This window comes from Mesoplodon mirus (genome assembly GCF_964341445.2).
Source record: "Mesoplodon mirus genome assembly, chromosome: 12".
Taxonomy (NCBI): domain Eukaryota; kingdom Metazoa; phylum Chordata; class Mammalia; order Artiodactyla; family Ziphiidae; genus Mesoplodon; species Mesoplodon mirus.
Window position 1 is genome coordinate 24,547,412 of NC_138988.1, and position 25,934 is coordinate 24,573,345.

The 25,934-nt window shown below is 40.4% G+C and overlaps 1 protein-coding gene across 1 annotated transcript in view; it reads left to right on the top strand.

The window, feature by feature from the left end:
- Positions 1–25,934, top strand: part of MAGI1 (membrane associated guanylate kinase, WW and PDZ domain containing 1) — a 620,740-nt gene that overhangs the window by 472,088 nt on the left and 122,718 nt on the right. The window contains exons 3-4 of the mRNA XM_082637692.1: positions 7,757–7,876; positions 24,331–24,537. Of these exons, the coding sequence (XP_082493818.1) occupies positions 7,757–7,876; positions 24,331–24,537 (327 nt within the window). The remainder of the gene's footprint in view (positions 1–7,756; positions 7,877–24,330; positions 24,538–25,934) is intronic.

The window sequence follows — 25,934 nt, forward strand, 5'->3', positions numbered from 1 at the left end:
TGGACTTGTTTTAAACATAAACACTTTCTCTTAGGAGAAGAGGTCAGTTGGTCTTTTGTCCTCCGTTCTCTGTGCATACCTCGTGTTCACTGGCAGGATCAGCAGGTGATACAAAAGCTTCCGTGAAAGCGAGTGCTTTTTATTCAGGAAGATCTAATCCAATACTAAGCAGATGCTTTTCTTTATAATTTTTAAAATATCCTTGTAATTGTGTTAAGGAGAAAGTCTCAATTTGGTGCTGATAGGTCTCTAACAACTTTCTAATGTTTGTTCATCTCCCTTTGTAATAAGAGAATGCATGCGGGCCTTAGGCTCAGAGCCTCAGTCTCTAGATAAGATGAAATGATTTTACTTTGGTTGTGTTTATTTTTAGTTATTGTTTATGGCAGGCTGAAACTGACTGTTCACTGGAGGTAATGTTAAATGTTTCCCTTTCTAAAGTTTTATAAGCAGTAAAATTCACTCTTTGTGGCGTACACTTCTGTAGGTTTTGAGAAATGCATCGTCCTTCACCCTCCACCACAATCAGGATACAGAAGAGTTCGGCCTCCTCAACCCCTCCCCCCTCCCCCCATTCCCTTCTACTGTCCCCTTTGTAGTCAGCCCTAACCACACACCTGGCAACAACTGGTTTATTCTCCATCCCTATTGTAGTACTGCCTTTTATAGAATATCACTGAAATGGAATTATACAGTACGTAGCCTTGTGAGTCTGGCTTTTCTTAAACTTACGCAGTCTATTTGAGATTAATCCATGTTGTTGTGTACATCTGTACTTTAGCCAAGTTCATTGTAGGGATTTACCACAGTGTATCCATTCACCAGTTGAAGGACGTTCAGGTTGTTTTTTCTCTTTTGGGTTGATTATGCATAGAGCTGCTATAAACATTTGTATATAGGTTTTTGTGTGAATGTAGGTTTTCATTTCTCTAAGATAAATATTTAGAAGTGTGATTTTGGGGTCATATGGTAGATTTATGTTTAACTTTTTAGCAAACTGCCAAACTCTTTTCCCAGTAGCTGTACCATTTTGCATCCTTGGCAACAACGTTTGAGAGTTCCAGTTGCTCCATGTTTTGGCAGCATCTGGTATCGTAAGATTTTTTTTTTTTACTCCATTGTAATAGGTATGTAGCAGTTAAGCATTTCCTTTTTACATGAATATATTTAAGTTTTTTAAACAGCTTTGACTTGAAGTGAAAATACTGAGTCAGTAGTACTGCTGGTACTGAGATAGGGCAAAACTTGTGTGAGTGGTAGGTAAGTGAGTGAATTTGGGGAAACAACATGTTCTACTCTGCTTCCTCTCCATCAACTAAAGAATGAATAGTATGAGGGTATCCTGGATATTTAACCAATTTCAAGCAATGTAAATACTTGTTTTATTATAGAATATCATGCACTTTCTTTTACATGGAAGCGGTTGGGATGACTATAATTTTTGGAAGCCTTATTGTTAGATTTGGATAAGCAAGACCCAGATGAATTTAACATCAGGTGATATCCTTGAGTATTAACAGTTTAATCTTAGTAGAGTAATGATCACCATATTAGCAACCTGGCCTTCAGGCAAGTTGGACAGGTGCTGAGTGACGGCTTGTCTAGAAACCTAATGGTATTGGGAACACATAGCAGTAGGAAATAGCATGTTAGTGTCTCATTTCTAGGATTTTTTTGCTGCCTTAACTGGATATTTCAAGAGAATTTCTAGAATAAGAAGAGAGAGCAGATGAGCTCCGAATCTGGTTTCATTTCTGTAGCCATAGTTTGTGGAGTTTGATGACAAGGAAGGTCGTTTTCTGATTTCTTCAGCGAGGGTCACTCATGCCAGGTACACTGAAAGTTTATGAACCATAGAATGTGCCCAAGAAGCAAGCAGCCACTCAAGCTTTCTGGGCAAACGTTTGGGGGCATTGCTAACTCATACTGAGACAGTCAGCAGGGCGTAGCTCAAATTAACTTGTTAAGTTGTGATCTGGTGGCAGAAAAGCCTGATAGTATTCACTGCTCTGGTGCAAATCTTGTTAACTTTTAACACTTCAAAAGGACTCTGTTTAAGTGATGAACAGTTTGAGGTTTAAAAACCAAAATCAGGCAGAAAAATAGTGCCACCTTCTCAACTTTATTTGCCCTGTATTCCTATTCATAGCTAAAGGCAAGTGTTGGGGACATTGATGCTGGCTTTCTGTGAGGTGGAAAATCTTGGGAAATATGGTGTGTTTGATTCACTTGGAGGTTCTATTCTTTGGCGCGTTTTTGCAAGGACTAAGCTAATATTGAAGTTGTTTGAGTAGGAAGCCCAAGGATCAGGTAAAGATTTCTTAAATAATTATTTTATTTGATTTATAAAGTGCCAGAACAACTACGTGAGCAGTGGTACAATTCAGAGAGATTTAAAGAAACAGTCCTTTTTTCTCTTCCCATTTCTGAACCCACCCTCCTGAGGTTGCCACTGTTAAGGGTTTGTTCCCTCCGTTTAACTATTTATTAACTCATAAAACATGCAGCACCCATAGGGCTTTCTTTCCTCTTTTTCAATAAAATGCAGTGATTTTTTTTTTTTTTTTGCACTTTATATCACTCAACTGTACATTGTAGATATTCTTTCTGGTAACTGCATGTACATCTAACAAGTATTCTTTATATAGCAAAAATATATATGTATATATATTTCCTAAGGGTGACTCTACCATATTTCATTCAGTCATTCCCATATTCATAGGCACTCAGTTTTATTTGATGGTTTATTTTGGGGGACTGCATTTGTTTTGGTCTGGGTTTTGGTTTTTGTTTTGGCTATAAACGATGATGCCACAGTTTATCTAAGGAGAATTTTTTTTTCTAAGAGTCCATAGCCAACAGGAACCAAATGGAATTTTTAGTACAAAACATAGAGTTTGACTAGATCATTTTTCAAAGCATATAAGAGTTTTTAAAAGGATGGATTTCCTGTATGAGTACAAGATTCTGCAGTTTGATATGTTTCTTGTTTTTATTTTGAGAGCTGGAAGTGCTTTGGGGGCATGCTCGTGAACATTGTACTGGAAATGCCCTCCTAGTTTAGAATTGCACTGGCCAGTCCAGTTGCCACTAGCCACATGTGGCTATTTAAATCTAAAGTAATTAAAATTAGATAAAATTTCAATTCATTTCCTCTATCATGTTAGCCACATATCAATAACCACATGTGTACAGATGTTGAACTATAACGTTGTACACCTGAAATGTATATAATCAAAATAATAATAACCAGATGTGGCTAGTGGCTACCATGTTAGACTCACATCTATGGATCATTTCCATTATGGCAGCAAGTTCTGTTGGCCAACAGTGGTTTCCAATGAGGGATAGTAAAGTCAGATTGCCTACTTTCAAGTCATAGCTCTGCCCAGCTTACTTGTTATGTGACCTTGGGAAAGTTACTTTACTTCTCTGGGTATCAGCTTCCTCATCAAAAAATGAGTATAATAACAATCCTTCTGTGTTTCCTAGGAAGATTAGATACAGCAGTATTGATTAAGTGCTTAGCACCTTGCCTAAGACATAAGTAAGCATCCAGTAAACGGAAGCTATTATTTTTTTCTTGGTGTTTGATAATCTCTCTCTCTCTTTTTTTCTTTTTTTTCCCCCTTTTGGAAGGCGAGGAACTGGGCACTGTGTTTGTTTGTTCAAACATAATAAGTGCAAGATATTTTTGGCCTGATTTCTAGCTAGACCAGCAAAAAGCAATGTTGGTAGGCTATAGCAACCTCTGTTTGTCGGCCTGGTGATTTTTTTTTTTTTTTTTAATATGCTGTCCCCGAAAAACATGATAGAATTTGTTTTACTTCTCTTCTGCCAGGAAGTAACCCTTCTGGCTTTGTTAGAAGCGTGGTTTGTAATAATTGTACCCACCCCAGATGGCTCCTGAAAAACCTTTGAAATGCCATCTGCCAGGCGTGTGTCCAGCAGGCAGCCTGTCATTCTGCTGGAAGAAAAGAGGGGGCGGGGTCCCCTCCCAGGCCCTTTCTCCCTAGCGTCACTGAATGCATCCTGGTCATGTGGTCCCAGACCCAGGGCAGGCTGCTCAGAGGATAACTGGGTGTAAACCTCCTCATGGCCTGCAGAGTGGAAAGGTTTTGTCTGGGTAATAAACCCTGAGGGTTTTGTGGGTGGAGATATACCTGCCCCCACCCACTTCCCCTGCTGCTCAAAGGTCCTTCTAAGCTTATTTATTTCCAGGGGAAAATGATGTCTGCTCGTTTTCATTTTTCCTTTAAAATGTTCCATTTTTCAAGTTCTTGATTGTTTTCAATCCTTTCAGGAAATTAAGACCCAGAGGTTATTGTTGTCTTTACAGTTACACTGAGAAATTGGTTCAGAAAATGTGGAAAGAAATGACAAAGATTAAAGATGGTTATAGGAGGGGAAAAAAAACCAATACTGTGTGGTGTAGAAGACTTTAAAAACCCAACAAATCTTGAAGTTAATAGAATTTTGGTATGGAGTCCAAATATCAGAGTTGCCATATAAAACATATTTAGGACAGATTCTTTCACAGCAGGTTTCAAAGAGATTCTGTTCTTGCCCTGCGCTGGAATTTCCCAATATGATGTAGACTGTTTGTGCTTTCCAAGTAGCTGGCTGAACAGCTTTTGCACTTGGCTCTGAGACATCACACCCTCCTCCTCTGGTCCCGCCTTGCTGACTATTGTCTCTTAGTCTCCTCTGAGTCTTCCTCCTCTTCTCAGTGTCTAAAAATTATAAGGTTTTTGTGTTTAAGTCAAACTTCTTGGCTGCTTTTTCTATACTCTCTCTCCCCCTTGATTATCTCTTTCTGTCTCTTGCCTTCAAATGCCAGTGGTTTACTGATGACTCCCAAGTTTAGGGCCCAACCACTACTCTGATCTTCAGATTTACATAGTCACCTGTTCACAGCTCTCTACATCTAGGTGTCTGATAGGCATTTCATACTTTTTACATGTTCAGAAGTGAACTCTTAAATTTTTTCCCCTAAAAACCATTTCCCCCATCTTCTTGATCTCTGTAAATGGCAGAACCCATTTGCCCAGGTCAAAGAATAAGATGGCAGTCCTTATTCTTTTGTTTCTCTTATACACTCCATCTACTTCATCAGCAAGTTCTGTCTTTAAAATATAGACCTAGCATGGCCTGATCAGTTGATGTACTTTTAATACATCTGTCCTGCGGAGTGTCTTATAGCTGTTTAAAATGTTTACAATTCATAATAGAAATCTCACTGCTTCTTGTCACCTTTGTCTACTGTTCTTGTCTGTGCCCTGATTTTTTTTTCTCACCTGGACACTGTAGTAACCAACTAACTTGTCTTCTTGCTTCTGTTTTTGCCCACCTCACCCTCCTACTCTGCCTGTTTTCTACCCTTAGCTCACTGATCTTTTAAAAATAAATCATGGTACTATCCTGCTCAAAACGCTCTAGTGGCTTCCCATCATCCTTAGAATAAAATATGAAATGTTTGCTGTGGCCTGCATCATCTGGCCACTTGCTTTCATTTCTAACCTCTTTTCCATTGCTCTGCTACAGTTAACTCTGGACTTTTTGCCCTTCCCCCAACATGCTAAATCTATTCCTACTTCTAAGCCTTTGGCCTTAGCCCAGGCTGGGATGCTTTTCCCATCACCTTTGTGCTGCTCTCAGTTTAGATGGCACCTCCTTAGCCAGGCTTTTCCTGATTACCTGTCTAAAGTAGCTTTGCTACTCCTCACCTTGCTTCCTCCCTCTAAGAGATTTTCACACACTTGAAATTATATGGTATATCCATATACATATTTATAATCTGTCTTTTATAATAAAATATAAATTCCATTAGAGTAGGGGCTTTGGCTTCTTCTCCAGTGCCTAAATTGCTGCCCAGAAGGTATTGGGGCCTTAGTGAATAATTCTTGAAAAAATGAAACATGTAATAATATATGTAATGTATTAATATATATAATTATATGTATATATAAAATTTGAACTATAATAGTCTACCAACTCATTTCATTCTAATAGTAACATAAAGTATATATCTGGTAGCAATTATTGAGCTTAGCCTTCTAAAAGTCTTATCCCACTCAATACGCACAACAAACCTATAGTGTAGGTAGTATTATTATCCTTATTTCACAGGTGAGGAAACTGAGAAATAGCAGAAGCTCAGGAACATGCCCAAGACCACAACCTGGTGAGCCAGACAGACTATGAATTCATCATTCCCATTCTATATACCTGCTCTACAACAGTATATGGTACTGTTTATGCTTCTGGAATACCCACCGTGTGCTTGACACCATAGATATAAATATTGTGAAGCACTTCAGTGACCTCGTCATCATCTGTCAGGGGAGCCAGAAATGGGAACAAATTAGGATACACTACAAGAGTAGACTGCTGGACACTATACAAGCAGGCTTCTTTACCAGAAAGTCCCAGAGTGCTGGGCATAAGCTAACATTCGTAATATAATTGTTCTGTGGACAGTTTGCAGCTCTTTATAGCACTCAAACTTCAGATAATAGAAAAACGGGGCTGGTTTAAAAATGTGTTTAACCTGAATGAAATATGCAACAAGTGTTGAGTTTTTTGATTTAAGAGAATTCTGGATATCCACTGTAAGTGCATGGAAATTCACATGATCAGAGACTGTGCTCTGCCATGAGCACTGGAGCTAACATACAGTTGCTTATTTCATTGTTTTAGGGAGAATTAGGACTAGGGAAAAATCCCTGCTTATTATATTAAAAAAACATTGACCTGAAAGCGCCATAGGTAATGGTGCCTTGCAAAATGAACCCATGTTGATCATATCCCCTAACTTGAATGTAGGAGCAGAAGTCATGAGTTTTGCTCTTTTTTGGTCTCTCCTAATGTTGAACATAGGTTCCTGGTATACACTATGTAATTGCTTCTTGGTTTATTTTCTTTTTTTGTTTTGTGTGTAAACCATATTCCTTCCACACTTTGGTGTGAGGTTGAGCTAAATTGATAGGTCTCCCGCCCAGCACCTGAGCTGGGTGACTTAAATATTCTAGAGGCTCTGTGTTATTTCATAAGAAGAATCATTATATTTATTAGTCTTTGAGAGAATGACGAGATTAATTCAGGAGGAGAATTTTCTAGCAAATGCAGTGTCCTTTTTCTCCCATCAGAAGTTATGGGTGGCCTCTTTTTGCCAAACATATTAATTACATGGAGAGCAGCAACATTTTAATCCCTGGGAGGTATCCAGCCACAGATATTGGGCAATTGAATTTCTCTAGTGATGTGTTTATGCAGTGGGTGTCATTTTCTTCAAAGGGCTTATTACATTGGAAGTTGCCAGATGTGTTGAGGAACACAAGAATTTTGAGGCCTATGATAAAAATATAAACCCCTTAGGCTCTGAGCTTAAGGTGGATACCTTTTTTAGAACTTATTGGATCCCTAAAAGCTGCTGGTTGTGAATGTCATCTGTATAAAATCCAGTTCACCCTTTTCATTCAGTGCATGTTTTAAGTGATAAAAATCTCTCTGGGTTGCCTTGCTGTGCTTGGTTTTCTCTTTCTTGCATTTGAGGGGCCCAGGCATCAGAGGATGGAAGTGAGGATACTTTTCTGCTAGAAAGAAGTTGTCTTTGCCAGGTCCCTGTCTCAGTAGGTGGGTCTGTTAGTTTAGGTACTCCAGCTTACTGAACAGGTTATTTTAATTACACCTGGATGGGGTGCTTCCTGTTTCAGTGGACTGATGATTTCTTGTGCCTTTGTCTTGTCTGCTGCAGGCACAACCCGGTCTCCCAGAGAAGGAGAGGTGCCTGGCGTGGACTATAACTTTCTGACTGTGAAGGAGTTCTTGGACCTCGAGCAGAGCGGGACTCTTCTAGAAGTCGGCACCTATGAAGGTGAGCTGATCTGTATGGCAGTGGTGAGGATACCTCTCTGCTGGGTCCTGCAGAGGATCCAGGGCCATCCAGGCAAAGATTCTGTGGACTCGTGAAGTCTGAACATCTATAGGAGGCTGAAGTTCACCTTAAGGGGAGTAATAATAATAAAATATATGGAATATGGAATAAGGCTTTGTGGAGCACTTTAAAAATAATTTGGTTTTTTTTTTCATTCACTCGAGGCATTTTCTCCTTTAATTTATTGATTTAAACATGTGCGCGCATGTGTGTGTGTGTTTAATATGGGCATGTATGGTATAAGAAAGAAGAGGAAGAAGAATCATAGTCAATCATAAAATATGACCTTATTGGTGTTGTCTTAATCTCAAGGGACTGGAATGCCATTTTTTAACATCAATTGCTATTTAATGTATTTTTTGAGTAGATGATACATTTACATGGTTCATAAAGCAGAATATTTCAGAAGTATTTGATAAGCAAGCTCTTTCCTAGATCTGTCTTCCACCTGCCTCATTTCCATTTCTCCTTTCCCCAGATATTACAACCACTGTTACTCGTTTCTGATTTCCCTTCTGAAACTGTTTAATGTAAATACAAACACATGTGCGAGTGTACACATACTCATATGTGTTTCATATGTGTGTTCTCATTTCTTCCCTGTTTTATACAGAAGGTAGTATACACTACATGCTGTTTGGCACTTTGCTCTTTTATATAACCGTATGTCTTACAGGTCTTCGCAGTTCAGTAATAGAGCACTTCTTGTTTTCTTTTTTAAGTGGCTGTGTAATCTCTTCAGATAGGTGGACCATAATTTATTTAACTTGGTCCCTTTGGATAAACCTTTTTTTTTTTTTTTTTTTTTTTCACTACGCAGGCCTCTCACTGCTGTGGCCTCTCCCGTTGCAGAGCACAGGCTCCGGACGCGCAGGCTCAGCGGCCATGGCTCACGGGCCCAGCTGCTCCGCAGCATGTGGGATCTTCCCAGACCGGGGCACGAACCCACGTCCCCTGCATCGGCAGGCGGACTCTCAACCACTGCGCCACCAGGGAAGCCCCTGGATAAACATTTTTAATATTTGAGAATACAACTGTGTTGAATAACATGGATATAAATCATTCCACACAGGTGAAAATAAATCTGTAGGATGAGATCCTACAAATCAGATTGCAAGCTCAAAGCCAAATGTAGGGGGGAAATTAAACTTATATTTTCTGAAAACAATATTATAGCTTGATTGCTCTGTTGAGTGTTATTATTTGAGACAGAAGGGCATACTATGATACTATTAATAATAAGTAGGTCAAGATATTATATTATGTGTTCTTTTTCTAAACTCAAAGCTTGGACTTACTGGACAATCCCAGTGGCATTTTCAAGATGAGACTTAAAAACAAAGGATGAATACGAAATAGGCTATTGTTTTATTAGGGGTATTATAACTTTGATATGATAATCACCCCTGTTCCGGGCAGTGGCTAATAGTTAAGTAATGATCATAAATCTTAGGGATGCTGATTCTGGTTTGATATTTTTTGCAGGGATACAGGGAAGAGCGTTATCTTTGTACCTACTGTTTATTTTCAAATTGTGAATATACGGTTAACATTGGTTAGGTATTAATCAAATTCCTATATTGTGAATTCAGGAAGATTTGCTTTGAGTATTGCTGATTATCAATTGTTGTAATTTCCTTGAAGTGTTGGGATGTGACTGGTGGTTGGTGGGCTGGGAGGGCATCTGAGAATGCCCGAGGCAAGAATGATTTGTTAAGGTCTAGGAGTGAGGGGAGGGAAGGGATGGGGGCCTGAGTGGATGTACCAAGAGCTTCTTCAGTGTGTTGTTTTGTAAATGTGAATCCAGTTACAAATTCAAGTGGCTAAGAATAGAGCAAGTGTGGATCCTCTTTGGTTTAAGAAAGTGAATTGTCCTATCTGAAATCAGTTATTATGCCCATCAGGGGAGCTTGTGCCCCTAATATAAAAAACATCTGTTTGCCTTTTTGGAGAGGTTAAGCATGGGAGTGGTTGTGAAAAGCCAAAGAGTATTGGGTTGAAAAAGAAAAGTATGTGGTTAGACAACAGCTTGTCTGGGACAAAAAAGAAAATCAACTCATTTTTTTGGGGTGGTTATGTTACAGGTGATACATAGGTGGAGTCACTTTGTTTTCCCATTAATTTGATCACTTTGACGGAGGTAGCTATTATGCCTGACTTTTTAGATGGGGATGCTGAGGCCAGGTAGCATTTAGGAACTTGCTCAAGGTTATGCAGCGCCAGGAAGCAAACACAGTTGTTGGACTTTCAGATCCCATGCACTTTCTTGAAAACCTCAGAAGATCCTGGATGTCACTAAAAAGTTGTAAAAATAGCTCATTAGTACTTTCACCCAACTTCCTGGTGGGTAGCAAAGGAAAAAGGTTTTCAGAAAATGTCTACTCATCCTTCCACAAAACCGTCTTTCTGTGGATGTTGCTCAGTTATTTTGGAGTTGAAATTCTCTTTTGCCACATATGAATCCACTCCATTTTTCAGCCATTTGACTGTGTTCTTCAGCCTTTTGACCTTTTAGCTCTATGATTTCCCGGTCATATGAGACAGCTCATAATTTTTTGGAAGCCACTGGAATATATTGTGTTGACTCTCATAGGCTGAAAGCAAAATGGAACTTTTATGTAATGCTGGGTGCTGCCACAGGAATAGGGCAGGATAGATCTTCAAGAGATTTCTCTGTCTTTGCTCCCCCTGGACTAGCCCCTCGATGGTGGCTCTGTCTATTGGACAGTAACAAACATGCATGCTGGGTTGTGACCCTGCCAGAGTTTGAGTCTCAGCCCCTCTGTTGTTGAGCTGTGTGTCCTCCAGCAAGTTGCTTAATGCTCCGTGTCTTCATTTTCCCTTTGGTAAAATGAGGATAATAATAGTGCTTTCTCATAGGTAGGATTAAATGAGACAATAATTGGAAAGGGCTGAGCACAGCATCTGACACATGTAAGCCCTCCATCAGCGTGTTAGCTCTTATATTTACACACACGACCGGTCTGAAATTGCCACCCTGGTGGATGGATTCCCTCCCCCTTCTCCTAGTCAGTAAACCAGTGGATTTACCAGTAAAATATCTTTCTTTACTTCCCAGGTACTCACTGTCTGTTTCCCCTGTTCACATTTTTTTTCCTCTTGGCCTGTCCTGGTTCCAAAGAGGAAGACACCAAAATACAAATCACCCTTCACAGCAAGACTTTTAAACAGTTTTAAGGAAAAGTCATGAATGTATATGATGGAATTCTTTCTAGAGTAAAGAACTTAAGTATATTTAAGTCTAAATTGATTCTCCTCCTCCTCATAGGAAACCACTGTTAGAGGGTCTAGTGCAGAGATTCAGAAAACTTAGACATATACGGCATAAACATATGTATACTTGTTTATTTCACTGCATTCTTGTCCATTGTACTTAACACGTCTTGGAGGTGTGTTAAGTACACAGTTCCACCTCATTCCTTATTAATGCTGCAGCATATCCCATTGTATGAATATATGTAGTTTATTTAACTAGTCCTCTGCAGATGGACATTTGGATGCCCCTCTCCCTACTTTTTTTGGTGTTTTGTAAACAGTGCTGACATGAATATCCCTGTACAAATATCTCACTGTACTGTCTTGAGTAGATCTATAGAGCAAGTTCCTGGCAGTGCAGTTTTAAAGCCAGCCCTTCTGTGCCCACACAGTTCATTTCAACATTGCCCCCAGGCACAGGGTGTGATGTATAGGGCAGAAGACCAAAGCAGCTCTGCCTTTGAAGGTGCTTATGCTCTTTAGTTATTTATTTCTGCCAATGTTTGTCCAGTGTACACTATGTGCTGGGTGCTTTTCAAAGCACATTATGTGTACCAACTCACTTAATTACCCAGTAATCCTATGAGCTGGGTACAGTTTATCCCCATGTTACAGAAGAAGAATATGAGGCCCAGAAATGCTCGTTGTCTTTGCTTTGTTCATGGAGTGAGCCCGAGATAGAGCTGGGAATCAAACCCAGGCTTATGTGGCTCTAGAGTCTCTATAGACCCTCAGTCTTGGGAGACAAATTAAATTTAAACAATTTCAAGAGACGTGATGAATGTTCTGAGAAGGAAACTACAAGGGTGCCCCAGAAGCATCTAGCAAGGGTGCTACATTGAATCTCGCATCAGAGAATCTCGCATCAGAGTCGGTCCCCTGGAGGAAGTGACCTTTGACCTGAAGCTCGTCAGAGGATCTCATGAGTTCAGTGTTTCAGTACCAGCCACAAAGCCTGAATTCAGAGAGAGCAAATGCAGTGAACCAAGAGAAGGTCCGAACGTTGGTCCTAGGGATGGAGGAGCAAGGAACCATTTCTTGAATCCTGTAGAACCAATGCTATCCAGTAGGACTTTCTTCAGTGATGGAAATGTTCAGTATTCTGAGCTGTCCAACATGGCAGCCACTGGCCACATATGATTTTTGTGACCGAGAAACTGGATTTTAAATTTAATAGTTTAAACGAATTTAGCCTTAAATAGTCTTGTGTGTCTGATGGCTGCAATATTTTCCAGGGCAGTTCTTTTTTTTTTTTTTTTAACATCTTTATTGGACTATAATTGCTTTACATTGTTGTGCTGGTTGCTGCTGTATAACAAAGTGAATCAACTCTACGTATACATATATCCCCATGTTACCTCCCTCTTGCGTCTCCCTCCCACCCTCCCTATCCCACCCCTCTAGGTGGTCACAAAGCACTGAGCTGATCTCCCTGTGCGATGAGGCTGCTTCCCACTATCTATCTATTTTACATTTGGTAGTGTGTATATGTCCATGCCACTCTCTCACTTTGTCCCAGCTTACCCTTCCCCCTCCCCGTGTCCTCAAGTACATTCTCTGCGTCTGCGTCTTTATTCCTATCCTGCCCCTAGGTTCCTCAGAACCTTTTTTTTTTTAGATTCCATATATGTGTTAGCATACAGTATTTGTTTTTCTCCTTCTGACTTACTTCACACTGTATGACAGTCTCTAGGTCCATCCACCTCACTACAAATAACTCAATGTCATTTCTCTTTATGGCTGAGTAATATTCCATTGTATATATGTGCCACATCTTCTTTATCCATTCATCTGTCGATGGACACGTAGATTGCTTCCATGTCCTGGCTATTGTAAATAGTGCTGCAATGAACATTGTGCTGCATGACTCTTTTTGAATTATGGTTTTCTCAGGATATATGCCCAGTAGTGGGATTGCTGTGTCATATGGTAGTTCTATTTTTAGTTTTTCAAGGAACCTCCATACTGTTCTCCATAGTGGCTGTATCAATTTACATTCCCACCTACAGTGCAAGAGGGTTCCCTTTTCTCCACACCCTCCCCAGCATTTATTGTTTGTAGATTTTTTTGATGATGGCCATTCTGACTGGTGTGAGGTGATACCTCATTGTAGTTTTGATTTGCATTTCTCTAATGATTAGTGATGTTGAGCATCCTTTCATGTGTTTGTTGCCAATCTGTATATCTTCTTTGGAGAAATGTCTGTTTAGTTCTTCTGCCCATTTTTGGATTGGGTTGTTTGTTTTTTTGTTATTGAGCTGCATGAGCTGCTTGTATATTTTGGAGATTAATCCTTTGTTGGTTGCTTTGTTTGCAAATATTTTCTCCCATTCTGAGGGTTGTCTTTTCGTCTTGTTTATGGTTTCCTGTGCTATGCAAAAGCTTTTAAGTTTCATTAGGTCCCATTTGTTTATTTTTGTCTTTATTTCCATTACTCTAGGAGGTGGGTCAGAAAGGATCTTGCTGTGATTTATGTCATAGAGTGTTCTGCGTATGTTTTCCTCTAGGAGTTTTATAGTGTCTGGCCTTACATTTAGGTCTTTAATCCATTTTGAGTTTATTTTTGTATATGGTGTTAGGAAGTGTTCTAATTTCTTTCCTTTATATGTAGGTGCCTAGTTCTCCCAGCACCACTTATTGAAGAGGCTGTCTTTTCTCCATTGTATATTCTTGCCTCCTTTATCAAAGATATGTGTGTGGGTTTCTCTCTGGGCTTTCTATCCTGTTCCATTGATCTATATTTCTGTTTTTGTGCCAGTACCATACTTTCTTGATTACTTTAGCTTTGTAGTATAGTCTGAAGATAGGGAGCCTGATTCCTCCAGCTCCGTTTTTCTTTCTCAAGATTGCTTTGGTATTCGGGGTCTTTTGTGTTTCCATACAAAGTGTGAAATTTTTTTGTTCTAGTTCTGTGAAAAATGCCATTGGTAGTTTGATAAGGATTACATTGAATCTGTAGATTTCTTTGGGTAGTATAGTCATTTTCACAATGTCGATTCTTCGAATCCAAGAACATGGTATATCTCTCCATCTGTTTGTATCATCTTCAATTTCTTTCATCAGTACCTGTTGTTTTCTGCATACAGGAAACTTTTGTCTCCTTAGATAGGTTTATTCCTAGGTATTTTATTCTTTTTGTTGCAGTGGTAAATGGGAGTGTTTCCTTAATTTCTCTTTCAGATTTTTCATCGTTTGTGTATAGGAATGCAAGAGATTTCTGTGCATTAATTTGGTATCCTGCTACTTTACCAAAGTCATTGATTAGCTCTAGTAGTTTTCTGGTAGCATCTTTAGGATTCCTTATGTATAGTATCATGTCATCTGCAAACAGTGACAGCTTTACTTCTTCTCTTCCGGTTTGGATTCCTTTTATTTCTTTTTCATCTCTGATTGCTGTGACTAAAACTTCCAAAACTGTGTTGAATAATAGCGGTGAGAGTGGCCAGTCTTGTCTTGTTCCTGATCTTAGTAGAAATCCTTTCAGTTTTTCACCATTGAGAACGATGTTGGCTGTGGGTTTGTCATATATGGCCTTTATTATGTTGAAGTAAGTTCCCCCTCTGCCCACTTTCTGGAGAGTTTTTTATCATAAATGGCTGTTGAATTTTGTCAAAAGCTTTTTCTGCATCAATTGAGATGATCATATGATTTTTATCCTTCAATTTGTTAATATGGTGTATCACATTGATTGATTTGTGTATATTGAAGAATGAAAGCTCCTGCAAGGACGGGTGAGGACCTACTCAAGAAGATCCATCCTTTCTCACTCATCTGACTTCAGAGAGCTAAGCACATCTTTTAAGAGTTGAGCTCCTTTAGGAAAGTGTAATTTTGAATCCTGCCAAAGAGGATGTTACTACAGAGGAGAGGTGATCTTCTTTATGTACATTCCGTGACATATGATAGGGCAGACAAGTAGAGTCAACCAATAAAACCTCAAGGTCTGATAACCTTCCAAATATTCTTTCAGGTCCAATATTTGTTTGGGGTTTAGAATTGACGGATTGTAAAATTTTAAAGCTGGAAAGGCAGTAGAGCTCATCTCTTCAGAAGACAGAACTGAGATCCAGAGAGAGAATGGTCTAAGACGGGGTCCCCAACCCCCTGGCTGTGGACTGGTATGGGTCCGTGGCCTGTTAGGAACTGGGCTGCACAGCAGGAGGTGAGTGGTGGGCGAGCAAGTGAAGCTTCATCTGCCGCTCCCCATCGCTCGCATTACCGCATGAACCATTCCCCCCACCCCCATCCGTGGAAAAATTATCTTCCACGAAACCGGTCCCTGCTGCCAAAAAGGTTGGGGACCGCTGGTCTAAGACACCAAGGAGAATTGGGGACAAAACCCAATTTTAGTTTTGAGGGCCATATGCCCCTCACTCAGGTCATGTCCTAGACAGGACTGGGATGCCAGTCTTTCCTAAGTCTGCTGCCTGGAAATGGATACTCTTCTTGTAGAGTCTCTTACTAGTTTGTACATTCATTCATTTATTCATTAAAGATAAAATGCTGAGCAAAACCAGACATGAGTATTGCCCTTATGGGTCTTACAGTCTAGTTCATGAGACACATTAATCAAACAATCTCAGAAATAAATATACATTTGTATGTATGTTACAGGTATCAGGATATTTAAAGGAGACCATATGATGGGGAGATTCGATGTCTTTGGGGTTGGGAAATGCTTCCCATGGAGAAGCATTATAGTATTGAGATGAGCTCTGGTGGTTGAGCTGGAGTTAGGTTGCTAAATTTAGCAAATAAAAATACAGAATACCAGTCTTGTATTTTATCTGGCAGCCCTACATGGAGTTAGCTTTAGACTACGTTGGTAGTGGTGGTGATAAGTTGACTGAATCTTGAGATATATGTGTGATTGTGTGTGGGGGGGGCTATGCTCTTTTATTAGTATAAGTATCTTAGAAAATATTGTAATTTTTAGAGGAGTTACACATTGTGTTATCAACAGTATGAGATGTTTATGTGGACTTGGGGATTGGTTATCATAAGAAGGAAGTAGAAGATTCAGGTGATGATATTCTTCCTAGAATGACTCCTAGTTTCTGTCTTAGGAAACTGAGTAGATGCTGGCACCATTTGCTAAGATAAGAAGTGTTGGAAAAGGCCAGATCTGGTGTGTGTGGTGGGGGGAGTGGGGTCAGGGGCTCCATGGTTAAATCTTCCACCCCCATCAGCTATAATGCCTGGTATATGACTCGTACCCTCCAACAGAGTAGAGGCCCTTCCTCACTGTGAAAGGAACCTCACTATTGCCCCTCACAAGGTATAAAGGTTGTGAGTGGAGCTCATAATTGGTCTTGGCTCTGCAATTTGAACCAACTTCTCGTTCTGTCTCTGGACGGAATCAATATCAAGGCAAGGCAAAGAAGACAAGACTAAATGTGTCTTTCCTCCTTGGCCCAACTTCCTAATTGTGACAATGAGCTAACGTATTTGATAAGGCTCTTGAAATAAATCAGCGGCACCATCTCCTTTTTGCCTTGCTTTCTCTTTTTTTTTTTTTTCCTGTTGCCATTTGTGCTCAGTAAGACAGGTTGCTGCCTCAGCCAGCCCTTGGGGCTCCTCCAGGAGAGAGTTTACAAGGGATGAACTATTCAGTGGGGTGGTTCCAAACATGCCTGTTTTACAAATGCCTCTGGGTAGAAGAGGCTGATTATACACTTTGAGCCCTGCAAAGATTGCCCCTCAGCATGGAAGTGCGGTGCCAGTGTGACATTTCCAATTGGAGTTATGGGTTGCATATCTCTGCATGTTAATTACGAAGGGGGGGTGTCCGCCTTCAATAATGTTACTGTTCTGCTTCCTAGAAGGTCTACAAAAAGGCAGCTGCCAAAGGTCTACTTTGAGGGGACACAGAGATAAAGCAGGGGTGAAGAGAGTTCTTGTTTGTCATTGAGGAAGACGAGACCATCTGGAGTCCTGTTCTTTGGCAGGCCTCAGCATCCGTCTGTTGGGATAAGCTCTGTTGGCAAACTCCACCATGCAGTGTTCTCTGTTGGTAACGAAAGAACCAAAGAAAATCTGTGCGACAATTCTCTGTTCCTCTGCCTGTGAAGACGAGGAGGCTGAGGCCAGGAACGTTTCACTTAATTTTCTGCTCAGAGATCCCCAGCAATTCCTGGAGTCGAGAGCATAGATGATTGGGTCAGATCCATGTTTAAATGCCAGTCATCACTTATGCATTGTGTGAATCTGTTTCTTCATCTGAAAATGGGAATATTGATGTTTTTTTTTTCTGTAGGATTGTTAAAGATTAGAATTAGTGAATGTGTGGGTAGTGACCTGGTAGGTGCACAATAAAGGTAACTTTTTGTTAATGTTGTTCTTTATAAATTTATTTATTTATGGCTGAGTTGGCTTTTTGTTTGCTGCGCACAGGCTTTCTCTAGTTGCGGCAAGTGGGGGCTACTCTTCATTGCGGTTCGCGGGCTTCTCATTGCAGTGGCTTCTCTTGTTGCAGAGCACGGGCTCTAGGCACGTGGGCTTCAGTATTTGTGGAGTGTGGGCTCAGTAGTTGTGGCTCGCGGGCTCTAGAGTGCAGGCTCAGTAGTTGTGCCGCACGGGCTTAGTTGCTCCACAGCATGTGGGATCTTCCCGGACCAGGGCTCAAAACTGTGTCGCCTGTATTGGCAGGCAGATTCTTAATGCTGCACCACCAGGCAAGCCCTAATGTTGTTCTTTAAATACATACTTTGGTAACAATGCCATCTTTTACATAGTAGAGCTGTTATCTACTCACAGCATCAGGCGCAGTTTGAGATGCTGGGGTTTATTACATGCTAATATTGTGCCAGCACAATGCTGAGTGCTTTATACACATGGTCTGTTGACATCTGTCTCTGTTAGGTGGATACTAGTCCTTATACCGTGAGAACTGAGGCTGGAAAGAGAGAGGTCCTTTACCTTAGGGTGACAAAGCTGTTAACTTATTTTGCCCTTTTTTGGTCTTAAATTCAAAGGTAAATGGCACTGGCAAGAACAAACCTCTAATTATAGAACATGGGCTCACTGTCCCCCTGTGCACGCACGTCATAGATCTGTAGGGTGGAGCGGGTCAGAAAAGGAAGAGTAAAAAGAAAGTGATGGGAGCCCGGCCACCTCAGGAAGTGTGTGTTGGCTAACATGGGGACTATGGGATGGTCAGGTTCGTGTCTCTTAGAAATGATGCAGGGAGTCTCCTGTGTATACTCTCTGTAAGGTTTGTGTTTCTCCCATGGCTAGGCTTGATCTGATGGTGACCAGAGTGGAAATGATTGATAAGGTGGAGAGTTTCCCGGAAGGGTGGGGTTTTGAATTTAAGTGCCTGGGCGTCTAGGTAGGTGGAGTGAGAGAGTGTATAGGGCAGGTAGAGGCAGTGCTGGTGGGAACTGTGTCAAATGGGGGAGTCCATTATGTGTTGAGCAAGCAACTGGCAGAGTGAAGTGATGTGGATCTGAGATCATTCAGATAGAATTGATGGACTGGAGAGAAACTGCTGTGAGTCATGCGATTAAAACCCAGTTCCACATTATAGGTATTGAGGAGCATCCCCAGCTGGGATTCATGTGTACTGTCTCCACTTGTTTGGTTACTCATCCTGCAAAGAATCACTGAGTGACACTGTGCGCCTGGCACCATGTTTGGTTTGGGAATTGCAGTGGTGCACAAAACACATGTGGCTCCTGCCTTCATGGAGCTTACAGTCTAGACATAAAGACAGATACTGATTCATTAAACAGTCTGATAAATTCAGCAGAATTCAAAATTTCAGGCCCCACCTTGACCTGCTGAAAGAGAATCTCCATTTAATGTAACTATCATTTGCACAAAGTTTAAAAAAACGATGTACACCATGCAGAGCATTTGTGAAGATCATGTTTTAGTCCCATTTTCACCTCTCCAGCATAGTGCCTGGCATAACAAGAGGTTCTTGGTAAGGAAATGAATGAATGAATACTAAATTTGTACAAAGCGAGAGGCTGTACAGATTTGATTCATTCTGGCCTAAAATTCAGGGTTACGGTCCTCCTTCAATATTTTATCAAGCTCTAAAAATTGATTTGCAGTTCCCATTAATTTTTAAATGTGTGTCAGAAAATATTTTCTTTGGCTTCCTCGTGACCAAAGAGTGTGCGTGTTAATTAAGGCCAGTGATGGCTTTTTCTTGCGTCTTCCCTGCCCTCCCCTCCCTCCCCAGCCACCATCCCTGCTGAGTTGTATTGTAGAACCAGTTCTGAAAGTAGTAGCCAGGACACACACATTGTCACTTGGGAGGGAGCCCGGCTACCTCAGGAGATGTGTGTTGGCTAACATGGGGACTGTGAGATGGTCAGGTCTCTTAGAAACGATGCAGACTGCCAAGTGATAACCCAAATTAATCTTTTATTCATTTATAATTCTTCAAATGATTTTTATTTAGTACCATTAAGCGATTCATATATTCTTCACAGGAAGTCTCCTGTGCGTAATCTCTGTAAGGTTTGTGTTTCTCCCATGGCTAGGCTTGGTCTGATGGTGACCAGAGTAGAAATGATTGATAAAGTGGAGAGTTTCCCGGAAGGGTGGGGTTTTGAATTTAAGTGGCTGGGCATCCGGGTAGGTGGAGTGAGAGAGTATACAGGGCTGGTCGAGGCAGTGCTGGTGGGAACTGTGGCAGATGGGGGAGTGCATGAGCCATCTTGCCCTTGGTTGCATGGAAAGACAACGTGGGATCATGGCATGACCCCATCAGCCAAAAGTGCAGGGTCTAAAACCAGATTCACCCAAAATCAATTCACTCAAAGACCAGTCTGTGCATTATAGAGGATTTTTGAAGTTTAAGGCTTTTTTCTATCACCCCAGTGTGCATGCCCCTTTATCTGCCCAGACCTTTGCGTTGCAACAGCCTTAGGGCACTCTTCTAGATTGGGGCCCAGGTGTTTGTCTGGCAAGGGCTGGGCAGACCAAAGGTAGGAGCCAAAACCTTTGTGCAGAAATCCTTAATTCAGTGAGTGTGTTCCTGGTGAATTTGGTCACACACTTGTCACCAACATTGCCTATAAAAGACAAATCCAAAGAACCAGACCTTACAGTTTGTCAAGCAGCACATCCCAGTATATCCAGATTTTAATCAGAAATATTCAGTTTTTAAATGTTGGTCACTGATTCAGATGATTTTTAAAAAAATATCTGCAAAGGAAAGTTGAACCCTCTGCCCTTAGAAAACCACGAGATAGAAGCTTTTCTGTAAAGGTTGTAGGTAATACGGGAAATTAGAAATGCTGGAGAAGTTTGAATAATTACATGGTTTCATACTTAAAATACCTTATAGTTTACAGGATACCTTCAAGAAAGTTACATCATTTGATTTTCATGATAATCCTGTGATGTTGTTAGAGCTCCTGCTACCATTCCCATTTCACAGAGAAAATGAGACTGAGAGTAAATAACTTGCCCAAGGTTATTTGGTCATTGGCATTGCTTGTTCCTTTACATCAGTAAAGGAATGGTACTTAGTTACCATGTGGCAGGCACTTCAGACACATTGTCTCATTAATCCTTCCAACAAGGTGTAAGGAACCTCATTTTAAAGATTAGAAACATACAGTATTAACATTAAGTAGCATTTATCAAGCCTCCCTGCAGTGAAGCCTTTTATGTGTGCTAAAGGTATGAAATGGACTGTCTCATTTTATTCTCATAATAGGCACTCTAGGTAGAAACTCGGTATTCTTAAAATTCCCAATTTTACAGAAGAGGATGAAGATTTTTTAAAAAATGGTTAAATGACTTGGCCAGGGTTATATAACCAATTAGCAGTGAAGTTGGCATTTGAATCCCAGGCTGTCCTCTTCCAAGTTCTTTGTCACTGCCATGTGCCGAGCGCTGCCAATGCCTATACGTTAGATTAACCCAAATGAAATTGCTGATATTCAGCAGTTTGTCTTTTACAACAGCAATTATGTACGATTCAACCTAATAATATGTACTTTATCTGTCTCCAATTGATCTTAAAACTAATTTCCAGAAAGAGGAAACAATGATGAATAAGTGGGTTGTTTGGGGGAGTTTGTAATTGCATTGAGAAATCTGCTAATCATTTATTAACTTCAGAAAGACCCTGAACTTGACAACTGAGGAAAATCCACACATATTTGTCAAATTTAACTAGAACTTTTCTTTTTCAAACATTTATTTCTGTCCTAAACTGAGGATGCCTAAGTTTTAATTGATTTTTTTTTTTTTTTTTTGCGGTACGGGGGCCTCTCACTGTTGTGGCCTCTCCCGTTACCGAGCGCAGGCTCCGGACACGCAGGCTCAGCAGCCATAGCTCACGGGCCCAGCTGCTCCGCGGCATGTGGGATCTTCCCGGACCTGGGCATGAACCCGTGTCCCCTGCATCGGCAGGCAGACTCTCAACCACTGCGCCACCAGGGAAGCCCTTAATTGATTTTTAAATGATGGTAGTTTCATGAACATTGCCTTGGCTTAATGGCACTGAAAATGAGTGATAATGATTGCAAAATTATAATTATAAAATTATGAATAAAGGATCCTATCTTTTAGTCACATCTTTCAGTGTAAGATTCTTATTTGCAGACATTGGTCTTACTTTAACCTCTAACTCAAAAATGTACATGATGTTTTGGCATAATAGCGATCGTAAGGAATTAGAATTAGATTCGTTAGAGGTTTGTCTCATCTTTTGTCCACGGTGAAGATTACTGTGTAAATAGTTACCTAAACCTCACTAACAGTCTTCAGTTCATGAAAATAGTCAACACTGCGGCTGTGTTCCAACTTCATCAAAGGCACGATTCATCCTTTGGTTGTAACCTCTTTAGAAATGCGGGTTGAGTCGGTTCATACATGTGTTCATTCTTCCCTGTGCTTGTGTTAGTCCCTAAAAACACACATGGATGCCTTTTCTTCAAGCTAGTTCTGTTCGATCCCTATACCTTTAAGTTGGAAACCTGAAAGAAGTTTTTTGAGGAGGTTGAAATATTACCTTCTGTGAAAGAACTGTAATGATTGAACTGAATACAGGCCACCAGAATGCACTTACCAGGTTTCTATTTGGTTTCCTTCAAATTCAAACATGGTGCCCGGTTGTCTACTGCTTTTTAATATGCATTTTCAGGGTTCCCCTGCTGAAACATGCTGTTTACACCACTCTCAAAGAAAGTGGGTATATATACTCATAAATGTGATGATACAAAAAATATTTCAGAGAGATAGTGTTAAGAAAGAAATTTTAATTATAAAGATAAATTTAATGGATATAAATTATTTATCACCTATGTGTCTCATGCTGAGCAGCATATTACTGTCTCCTTTTCTTTTTGTGCTTGTATAATAAAATGTGTATTTTATATAATTATGTACTGAGGTTAGACAATGTAGTAAGATTCTTGGGAAGAAACTGTGTACAGGAGTTGTTATTATTTACAAATTATACCTTACTAAGCATAGAATTACGTTACTCAGGCTTTTTTTTTTTTTTTTGGCTGCTGGGTCTTCATTGCGGCACGTGGGCTCTTCATCGGTGGTGCACGGGCTTCTCTCTAGTTGCGGCACGCAGGCTTAGTTGCCCCGAGTCATGTGGGATCTTAGTTCCCTGACCAGGGATAGAACCCACATTCCCTGCTTTGGAACGCGGATTCTTAACCACTGGACCACCAGGGAAGTCCCTACTTACAATTTTTTTTTTTTTTTTTTTTTTTTGTGGTACGCGGGCCGCTCACCGCTGCGGCCTCTCCCGTTGCAGAGCACAGGCTCCGGACGCGCAGGCTCAGCGGCCATGGCTCACGGGCCCAGCCGCTCCGTGGCATGTGGGATCTTCCCGGACCGGGGCACGAACCCGTGTCCCCTGCATCGGCAGGCAGACCCTCAACCACTGTGCCACCAGAGAAGCCCCCTACTTACGATGTTTTGAAGGGCTCAATATGATCTATCTTCCTGGCCTTACTCCTTTGATGTGAGAGGGTGAATGGATCAATGTTTTTCTGATGTTGATGTTTTTTATCATGTAGTCACTGAATATTATTGATTATAAGATGTATTTTTCAAACTTTGGCCATTCATGACTCACCTGCATGATTTTGTCTATATCTTAACATAGTATCTTTTATTTACTTGAAGTTTTCTTTAAAAAAACTCAATTTTTACCTTAGGTGTTCAAAAGGAAACTCATCGTTACCATTGCTATTATTTACTCAATTAATTTCTTATTAAATATAGCTGCTTTTTTAAACTTCAGGTTTAGCTGCAAGTTTAAAAAAGTCAATTTTATAAAGTATTGCTTTATCACTTAAGTTTTAGAAGTAAATGTTATATTTTACTACCATCGCTTACTAGTTAGATTTTTCTACTGCACATTAAAAATATACACATATTAAAATAAAAATTAAAATGTAAAAACCCATCCAGGCTCCACTTAGAGTCACTTAGCACACACGACAGTCAGACCTGAGGCAAACTCTGGGGGAAGTGGCTAAAAGTGAAAATGGACACTTACTAAACGAGTGACCCATGAGGGGTGTCACTGTGCCACTGTCGACACAAGAGTTTCCTGTTAAAACTGGGTGAGGATTTGTTCCAACCACACATGACCTTGAGAGTCAGGCCTGCCATTCAGTTAAAGAGGCGCCACGTGGTGTTCACTTTCCTTTTTAAAAAAATATTGCCCTGGTTCCCTCTTGAGGAGTCCCCTTATTAATGGAGGGTGACCTCAACTTTGTTGGCCTGTAAGGGTGCCGGCAGTAATGAATTTGTTATTTTGTGTGCCACTCTCTGTAAATTGGATTCTGCATTATGCTGGTGCATATATGTAAGAAGGTGACTGATTGAAATTCAAATGTAATGAGGATGAAGCTCTGCCATTCAGCGCAGACGCCTTTGTTTTTAGCCCTAGTAGGTTCTTTGCCCCATCACAATGCAGCTTTCCTCCTGGCTTCTGAAATCACCATGTCTAACTGGGTAGGACCGACGTGTTTTCTAACCCATTCCAGAAATGAAATACAGTTTGTTCTGGTTTTCTAGTTTAAAAGAATTTTTTTTAATGGGCTAAGAGATTTGGATTTGCAGTCTTGAGAAAAACAAAGTATTCTTTCTGAAACATGCAAATGTGTCTCTCCATCACCTAGGAAACTATTATGGGACACCCAAACCTCCTAGCCAGCCACTCAGTGGGAAAGTGATCACGACGGATGCCTTGCAAAGCCTTCATTCTGGCTCCAAGCAGTCAACCCCAAAGCGAACCAAGTCCTACAATGATATGCAAAATGCTGGCATAGTCCACGCGGAGAATGAGGAAGAGGATGATGTTCCTGAAATGAACAGTAGCTTTACAGGTAAAGACCAGATGATGTTCTCCCTAAATGGACTTAGGGAAGGAGGGCTGGGGGAGGCTTTTGTGAAGAGTTACAAGAAGGTTTCTATTCTCAGGAGGAATTTGGAAGGATCGCCAGAATTCAAACTCTGACCACATGGTGCTTGGGGAAGAGATGGTCTTTTCCCTGGTCTGTTTTTCATGCTTCTTGGCAAGAGTATTTTAACTTCACCCAGCTGTCTTAAAGGGGCAGGAGGGCAGTGTTTGTAGAAGGAAATCAAGAATAATCAGCATCCTTTCTTTCTGTTCAAAATGATATCCATAAGAATCTGTTTTCTTCATTCATTACTTAGTCTTGACACTGCTCCATAATTATGGCTGATTGCTTGTAAAGACAAATAGGAGAAGTTGTTTAATATCACTTGATGCTGTATGGAAGGCTAGCAGCATCCTTTTTTCTCATACCTTTGCAAGTAGAGATACAGTGGAAATAAATCATGTGTTAACTTATGCAAATTGTACTATATTCCCTAAGAGGGAAAAGATGAAAAAGTAATAAATACTATAAGATTATATACTGCATATGTATTTTATATTATAGAGCATATATTACTCATTGCATTATATTTTTATATATACATTCAGGGCTATCTACGCCCAAGCTTAGGTAGGCTGTATTTTATGAGTGGATCTTCAAGGACAAGTCCTCTGAATAAGGATGTACAGGTTATGAATTGCACGTTCCCTGGAGGCACCGTTCACAGAGGCTGTGATATATGTTCCTTGGGTTAGTGCAGTAACCCAGAACTGTTCAGTAATATTTTTGACTCTTTGGGGGTTTGACCTTATATAATAACTCAAAATGTCGCAGCTGAATAAGACATGAGTTACTCCAGTCGATAATGTTGTGACTTTGAAGACCGCTTGTTTTTTCTGTTTTTCCCATACTTATTTTCTTTCGTATTTTAGAGTTACAGCTCTGTATTTTCCTCCTTGTGCTACCAAGTCTACTAGAATATTTAGAAAAAAGTTTGTGTTAATTGAATGCTTTCTCCTGCCTGTATGGGCCTTTCTGAAGCCTAAAATTTTTCAAGGTAACTATTGAAAAAAATTTTTGATGGCTTATCATTGTAACGGTAACCCAACCCTTCCATAAGAAGCACTAGGGAAAGGAGGAGTCCTGGCTTGCTGTCCTAGCTTTGTTCATGGTAGTTGTCTTCTTATGAACATAGTCTCTAACTGCTCTCATCTGTAAAATGACTGGTTAGGATCAGATCACATCTAGGTTCCCCCTTCCAGCTCTAAGAATTCGAGTCCAGGAAAATTTCCATTTTCTCAGTTAGAATGGATTAGGCCAGTGGCTGACCTACAGTTTCAATATCTGGAATAAATTTACCCATTGCTACATATTTGTTTATT